The sequence below is a fragment of the Pistacia vera genome, unplaced genomic scaffold, assembly GCF_008641045.1.
Source record: "Pistacia vera cultivar Batoury unplaced genomic scaffold, PisVer_v2 Contig296, whole genome shotgun sequence".
In the NCBI taxonomy this organism is placed as follows: Eukaryota; Viridiplantae; Streptophyta; class Magnoliopsida; order Sapindales; family Anacardiaceae; genus Pistacia; species Pistacia vera.
In genome coordinates, this window is record NW_022196108.1 from 506,491 (window position 1) to 514,774 (window position 8,284).

Genomic DNA, 8,284 nt, shown 5'->3' on the forward strand with positions numbered 1-8,284 from the left:
ATTTGAGTTATTAGGATTCAGGATTCTATCCAAAGATAACAGCCATTAATCATGGCATTGGTTGTATTTTCCTCACTAAGTCGTAGTATGCATTTCAGAAATCGTTTTTAGCCATCACACAAATAGAGAAAAATAACCCTTTTATGGTCAAATGACAAATCTTTTAATCAATGTGGTTAATTATACTTAAGGGTTTTATTTACGAGTTAGCAATTATTGATTTACCAAAAAAATAGAGAAAAGTAACTTAATAACGTATATACAATTTTTTTTAATGAGTATTGAATGGTATTTATCTGAAATTTTAAAATAATCGATTATAGATATTTTATCTCTATTTAAATAAATAATTTTAATATTTTGAATTTATGAATAACCTGTATATTCAATATTTTCTTTTTCTACTTTGGACTCCAAATTAATCGATCTAGAAACTATTAGAGTAGTTTTTAGACTTTAATTAAATTTTAGGATTCTATCTACACATATATTGACTTTTCCACGGAGGGAGCCGTAATTTTTATTAGTAAAGACTAATCTTGGGTCCCCCAACCCCACTAGGATTAGTGACACAAGTCTTTTTCCAAATATAAATCCAGACTTAATACAGTGAACTTTGGATGTAATTGACAGCTGTACCTCTTATTGACATTATAATTTTGATTATTACCTCTTTCTATTTTCATTTTTTAAACTGTCAATTACATCCTGCGTTTTCTTTGACTCAAATAGTTCTGCTACATGTCACATTTGGATGAAGACAGGCAGGAAAAGTGTCCCAAAACTCGAAAATTTCATCACCCCGCCGAAAGTTTACTCTTGGAATAATCCCAGCACAAAGGTTTTAATGGATCAAAAGGAAGAGCATTATCAGAAGAAAATGTGTTATCGGGTTTTGTCACAATTCATGTATTCTTTACAAAATAAACATCAATAACTTCTTGAATACAAAAAAAAGTTAACGACTTTTTTTCACCCAAATAATGACTTAATAACACTTTCTTACCTATAGACTTTTAAAATATTACTTTATTATTTTAGCGGCAATCAAAGAACAAACTCATTCCAGGCTGTTGGAGCTTTTGAATTTGAAGAAGAGAGACTGATGAGTATTATGGTGGTAGAAGGTTCAATTTTGACGGTTATGATTTATCAAAATTTGACCTTAAAAGAGGCCGTTGGTAAACCCTAACCGCTCGATTGCCGGCGATTGGATAGAGTAGGGTTCAAGGTGCTTTGGTGAGTGATGATCGGGAAAAAAAATGGTGGTGGTGTGGGGTAGCAACGATACCGGAGTCAGAAACAGAATATAAATTTGGGTAGTAAAGTGGTATTTTAAAAATGTATGAATAGGAAAGTGTCATTAAGTCATTATTTGGGTGAGAGAAAATCATTTACTCATACAAAAATGGCTAAATGATTTAATTAAATTATTTGTCATTTTGCCTCTTCTAATTCTTATTCAATCAAAATCCTGTTGTGCTTAAAATCCTGTTGTGCGTAGTTTTATTTCTGAAATATTTTAAGTCTTGTAATCAATTTCTTAATAATACTCTAAAACAGTGTAATCAATCATGATGGCATAATTTTCTTTAATTCATAAATATCTTAGTTTTAATTCTAATTTCTTCAGTTATTTGTATTTTTATAATGATTATTTGCAAATGTTTTTAACATCCAACATAGAAATATATGTGATATTCTTAAGAAAATAGCCCAGTTGGTTAGATTTCTTAAAGTAGAAGTTTAATTTTGAGTTTGTGCTTGGGGAAGGGTGGAGGTTGGGACACGTTTGAATGACTTAATATATATTAAATTTTCAATCTCTGTATCTGACTCAAATTATTATAGTAGGTTCTACCCTAAATTAAGAAACAATCACTAATTCACATACTGATGATGGAACTGGTGTAAAATTGAATTTCAAAGTGTTATTGAATACAATACAGTAAGTGAAGGGTGCCGGATCCCATACACCAAAGCTGTGTGCTCATTGATCTCAAAAAATTTTCAACAAGTTGTATTGATCATTAATTACAAATCAACATCAATTTAGAAGGGACCAATGAGTTCAGAGATAGTCAAGAAAGTTATGTTGAATTTGTTCTCATAAATTGATAGTGGGGCTAATTGAAAACATCTCGTCCACATATATATTTTTGATCAGTTATGTTAACTTTCTGATAGACATAAGCTTGTTGAATATCTAATATTGCATACAACTTATTAATAATTCAGTGGGCAACAACCACTAGCAACGACTAAGTTTATGAAAGAAAAAAAAAAAGAAAAAGTCGACGATTTTAGATAAATTTATCCATTTCGTCATGTGTCACTGGTGCATATCTTAGTTTTAATCTCTCCTCAAAGCCTACCTCCCATAAACAATTAAAATTAAGTTTTCATTCATACATCATTTAAGGTTACACCTATACCTCTTGCCTACTGTTACCCACACAATCTCAAAAGTTATAACAAAACTATGTTGCTTCTGTAACCGCAACAACAAATAGACAAACAGTCCAACGTTTTTATAATCACTAAACAAGTTTATATCAATATCCTAATCTAAGAAACATCCAAAAGCGATATGTCAGTCAATAAAATTCAAGGGTCGATGCTAGAAATTGGTGTTGAGACCCCCATTTCTTGTTTCAATTGTGCACATTTTCTTCTTAGAAAATGACCTGGTGTCATCCAAAAGCAATAGAAAAAAGGGTGCAAAGAAACAAAGACAACATGGAAGAAAGTTGTAAAACAAGACCAAGGCGAAGACATAAACCCACTTTAAAGTTTAAGGGTTTACTTATTCAAAATATTGAAAAGCTTTTTTCTTTGGGCGGTCGAGACAGAAAGAGATCAATGTTATGTCTTTACTGTGGTCGGCTCCTAGTCAAAGGGTAGCCGTATTCTTTATACTTGAAACTTTTATGTATTTTTTGACACGTCAACCTCCAAATAGGATCCTGTACACATGATTGATTACGAGAGGCCAGAAGAGGCCAGAAGACCTAACTATTTTTTTTCTTTTCTTTTACAGAAATCAAATCTAAGTTTTGATGTATAAATGACGTATGTCTTACATAGTTGATGAAGAGTTTGACCTAAAGAGTAAAGAATCGGTAACAGGATATATTTAGGAGCTTCGAATCGTACGAGTAGAACATTAATTAGTTTGGTTCAGCTATGTCTTCGCCATTCCGCCGATTTATTGCCCTCTCTGAAGATGCGTGGTGGAGTTGTCTTCTACATATCAGTTGACCATACATGCTTCAATTTTATCAAATCCGTTAAAAAAAAAAAAAAAAAAAAAAAAAATTATGATTGGGAATGTCCGGACCAATTTACGTATGCTTTAACTAATTTCTAGAATTCTGAACTATCAATTGAATAAGAGTTTCAATAGTTATCGTTAATAGCAACCATAGAAAAATTCGTATTCAAGACCTCTTGAGTAATACACTAAAGAGTCCTTATTAAACTACTCAATCACCCAAAGATAATTATCTACTGAAATTCACTACCCATAAAAAAATCTAGAATAACATAAAGGTACCTCATAAATTAGTCATACCACGAACTAATATTTTTATATGTGTAATTAATATTATTTTTAACTATTAATTTTAATCCTTACATTATGTCGATATATTGGTTTGCAGTAGTATAGACTTTCTTCTACCTTAAACTATCATCGATTATCCAATAATTAAGCACGATGAAGTCGCGACAATACTAAAAATAAACCAACATTAGAAAATTTTTAACTTGATTCGACTGTTTAGAATATACTATAGTAATACGTTCACTAAATCAACTTGTCGCAAACAAACTGCTTTATTGTTTTCAAATATATAGCGTGTTCCAGAGAAACTTTTGCTTTCCTCGTTTTCAGCATGTAATTTAATTTGTAATCATAAACAGAAAACGCCACCAATAAATTCAATTATTGATAAGGATGCAGAAATTAATATACTGTATGTTGAAAAGACCACGAGTTCTATGTGGGAGCAGCTGCATTAGCTTAGCTCCAAAACCAAAATTTATGCACATTAGAGACGTGGAGAAAACATTACATCTCTGAAAAAGACTTCATCAATATTGTGATTTGTGAAGCTGCGGTAATCTACTCAAATCGAATCCAATAAACTTGAGTTTCCTCTTCTTCACCCACTGAACTGAACCACTCATACACTGAAACTTAATTTCTACGTAACATGACATTAATTTACAAATTAATAATTTGCAGGAGTCGACACACGTAAAACATTAATGGTTTACTAATATTTATATAATGGTTTTAATTTTTTTTTTAAAAAAAAAAAAAAAAAAAAGAACAGAGAACTTGAAGGTTTTATTATATATTCTGTCGGATTAATTTAATTAAGGAACTAATCTATTATTTACATACTGAAAATATCTAGATATTAGGTAACCATAAATTTTATGGTTGGATTAAAGAAATTAAGTTATTTATTGACGAAGATGTTATGGATTCAATTTTCTTGTAAAAGCATAATAGCGATGTAATTCAATTGATGTAGCACAGTGTTCAGATACCCTACTCGGGGTTTTCTGACCAGTGATCCAGCAAGTTCGAAATCTAGAAAGCACACTCCTGATAAACGCGCATCAGTCACTACAGGTTTGAAATCCAACAAACACACCCTTATTATTAGACAGCACAGTTAGGGTTTCTCTTTTCTAGGCCAAATTCTGACTGATTCCGAGGGTCAAAATTCAATCCAACACCACCACCTAAATCACTGGCCTCCACTCTGCAAAACCCTGCTAACCTCGATACCTAGTAGCCTTTTGTTCACCGGTTGTGACTCACGTATACTGCTGCGATTGGATTGATTTTTCTAGTTGAATTGGTTTCGTTTTGATAATTTTTGAAATTGATTTTGTTTGCCATTGTTTGGTACTTATTTGGGTTTGTTTTCTAGGTTGTTTCCCTTGCCAACGACAACCATTTGCTTTTCCTCTATTGGCGCATACCAAGTGTTCGATGTTTGCCCCGCCCAGATTCTAGCTGTTATTGACACCAGGGGGTGTCAGGCAGTCAGGTGAGGGTTAGGGGTGAGTGGGAAGGGGCAAGGGGTGTTAGAAAGTGACAAGAAGTGGTCGGTGGTTAGGTTAGGGATTTTGAAATAGTGAACATAGGTAACCCGGCCTGGAGAAGAGCCCAAGTTCTGGTTCGATGGACCGAACCAGCGAAGCCATGCTAGGATTCAGAACACATGTATTCATACAGAAAATGAGAACTCTATTACGTGTTTTCAAGTTGGAGTGATGAGTTTTGTGTATTGGGATAGGGTCATTTTATTGTAGTGGAGATTGAAAAGTTGGGGAAATAAAACAAGAAAAAAATGCAAATTTAAGATTAATTAGTCCTTTATCCAAAAAAAAAAAAAGATTAATTAGTCAAACCAACATAAGGTGAGAAGTAGATTTAATTTGCAAAGGCATTTCATTGAACATTGCGCTTATGAATGATTGACCTAATCATGCACTTAATACTAATCTTAGTGGATTAAGCTATCATTACACAAAAGCCAAGGTTTATGAAATAATCGGCGAGTTTAAAGTCAAGTTCTCAATTCTCAAAACCCCAAAGCACCTCTTGAAAACTGATAAGACCCATCCTCAGTCACTCCAACCCCAATAACGGGGACCCCACTTGTGCATGATTTTTCCACGTGTCCGAAACGATGACGTAGTTAACATTAGGTCTTGGTTCGACGCTGAAGCTATTAAATGGTGTAGAGATAATAAAGAGACGAAAACAGCGCAAGAGACACGCCATGATTTTCAATAAAGCTAGCCTTCTTTTATTTGTGGTCCTCACTGCTATAAGGTCACCGCTAGCACATCGACACGTGCCTCTCTTTTTTGTCAACTCCATTACCCATAATCCCCATGCAAATCATTACTTTATTAGTACGTGAAAAGACAGTTATCCTAACAGGTGTCAGGGGCACGTTTCGCCTCCACAAGCGCCGGTGTCTCTCACGGGAACTCGCCGGAATTTGACTGGCTGTCGGGAACTTTGAAACAAAACTTTCTCTTTTTTTTTCTATGATAGTTTGATTGCTTTTCTTCAACTTTTTTTTCCCCTTTAATTAGAGTTTGATTTTTTACTTTCGTGACTTGATTTGGATTTAAACTTTCCTCTTAGAGATAAAAAAATTGGCTTTTTAGGGAAAGATGAAAGGAGTTGTATTGTAGAAAATATTTAATTAAAAAAGTGTAATAATTTAATTATGTGGGCAGGTAGCAACATACTTTAATTAATTTGGGTGTGATTTAAATAATTTATTTGGTTCCTTGTTTTATTTGTAATGTTTTTAGTAAAGACAAAAGGTCAATCATATAATTTACTGGTGCTTTTCTGTCCATTTGAGGAAATTTGAACATATAATAAGATTTCTAAGGCAGTTTGAAAATGATAGGATATAAACAAGGATTAAAAAATACAATGACATATCAATAATGGAAACTTTTCTCTAATTAAAAATAAAAAGAAAGGGCAGGATCTTACTTCCTGATACAGTAAGCTTGAGTAAAATGCAAGAAATAAAATATTAGAAACTTGGACACATATCAACACCACCGAATCCAAAGCCCAGAAAATTGAAAAAAGAAAAAGTTGGATTAGTCTCATTTTGAAATTACATGAATTCATTAACATCCAATATATCTGGGATTTCAAACTTCAACATATCGCTGCAGTAGCTTTCCCTCTCATCTTCAGTACTGATATATGTTGAATTTGAATGCAATGGAGTTGGACTTGATGAAGGCGTCGATAAAACTGACGTGAGGCTGAAATTCTGGTTACTGTTGTTGGAATAGAAATTTGAAGTTTCAGATGAAGGATCCATTACTGTTTGATCAGACCCATAGTAATTAGTGTAAGTTGGAGGTAAAGGCATATACTCTTCAGACAAATTTGAGGGCATCCCATTACTTTGCCACTCATTTAATTGAGAACTTTGGTTGCTGAAGTTGGTAAAATTTGTTGGGAATTGCTCTCCATGGGGTTCCATTAATTGTGCTTCGTTAGAAAAAGAAACAGTGCAAGGAGTTGTCAATGTTGTACAAGCTGGAATGTCATGAACGGGAAGTTGAAGCTGGTTATCAGTTTGAACTAATTGTTGGTATTGATTTTGAGGATTGCAAAGCTGGTTTTCTTGAACATTTTGAAGAAGGAAGTTTTGGTTTTGGTTTTGGTTTTGGCTTTCACTTTGGGATGAGATAAGAGAAGTTGCCAGTCTTAAAAGTTCTGGGTTAACTATGGGTTGGACACCGAACAACCTTGATATGTTCATTTGAGATGAATTGTAAAGAGATGAGCTTAGAATAGAAGAAAGGTCAAGAAGATCAAGGCGAGGGCTGTGAGTGACTGGATCGATTCCCATCCGAAGAAGCCTTTTACGAATGTGGGTGTTCCAATAATTCTTGATTTCATTATCTGTTCTTCCAGGCAAGCGAGCAGCAATTGCGGACCACCTATAATCAAACAAAGAACAATAGAAAATTAATGAATATTATATCTTTGAAAATGGAATAATTAAACCATATATTTAAAAATAGATAAAGACTTACTTGTTCCCCAATATACTATGCAGCTGAATTATTGTCTCTTCTTCTTCAAAAGAAAATCTTCCTCTCTTGATATCAGGTCGCAAATAGTTGGTCCATCTAAGACGGCAGCTCTTTCCACACCTTTGCAGACCTAAAATTTCAAAATGAAACCACAATCCATTAACACAAAGTCTGCAAAGAAAGCCAATAAAATTAAAAATAAACATAAAAGACTTGATCAAAAAGGAGAAGACGTCACATACCAGCATTCTTAGGGAGTGTCCTCCAGTTCCCATAGCCATGGTTTTGAATATAATCAATCAACTTCTGATCTTCTTCCGGAGTCCATGGACCTTTCTTCAGGCCATTTTTATCACAACACGGTGCTCTTCCCATGTTATTCAAGGTAGTGTGATTGGTTTTGATTTAAGTTTTGAGAGAGAGGGAGAGAGATTAGTAATTTCAAATTTGCAAACAAAATGATGTAGGATCCGTATGGGTGCGTACTTGTATAAATAGCAAGAAGAGGAGGGTAAGAAAGAAAGCAAGTCAAAAGGATTCGGTGCCGTCCTCTATAGATCACTATGGCAACGTGTCCTCTTTCTTTGGAGAAATATGTCCAAATCTAATATCTCTCTTTTTACTTAGTTAAAAATTTAATTTTAAATTAACAATCTCTAAAAGTCTCTTTCTT

General features: G+C 33.6%; 1 protein-coding gene across 1 annotated transcript; it reads right to left on the minus strand.

Annotated features, from left to right (window-relative positions):
• Positions 1-6,487: 6,487 nt before the first annotated feature.
• Positions 6,488-8,056, minus strand: LOC116135192 (transcription factor MYB102-like). Its single transcript, XM_031420895.1, has 3 exons — positions 7,854-8,056; positions 7,612-7,741; positions 6,488-7,515 (listed from the first exon to the last, which is right to left on the minus strand). The coding sequence occupies exons 1-3, from the start codon at positions 7,984-7,986 to the stop codon at positions 6,675-6,677; spliced, it is 1,104 nt and encodes a 367-aa protein (XP_031276755.1). The 5' UTR covers positions 7,987-8,056; the 3' UTR covers positions 6,488-6,674.
• Between the last annotated feature and the right edge of the window lie 228 nt (positions 8,057-8,284).

Coding starts and splice junctions, on each gene's coding strand:
- LOC116135192 (XM_031420895.1), bottom strand. CDS start 7,986: ATGGGAAGAGCACCGTGTTGTGATAAAAATGGCCTGAAGAAAGGTCCA. Junction 7,742..7,853: donor GACACTCCCTAAGAATGCTG/GTATGTGACGTC, acceptor TTGAAATTTTAG/GTCTGCAAAGGTGTGGAAAG. Junction 7,516..7,611: donor CATAGTATATTGGGGAACAA/GTAAGTCTTTAT, acceptor GTTTGATTATAG/GTGGTCCGCAATTGCTGCTC.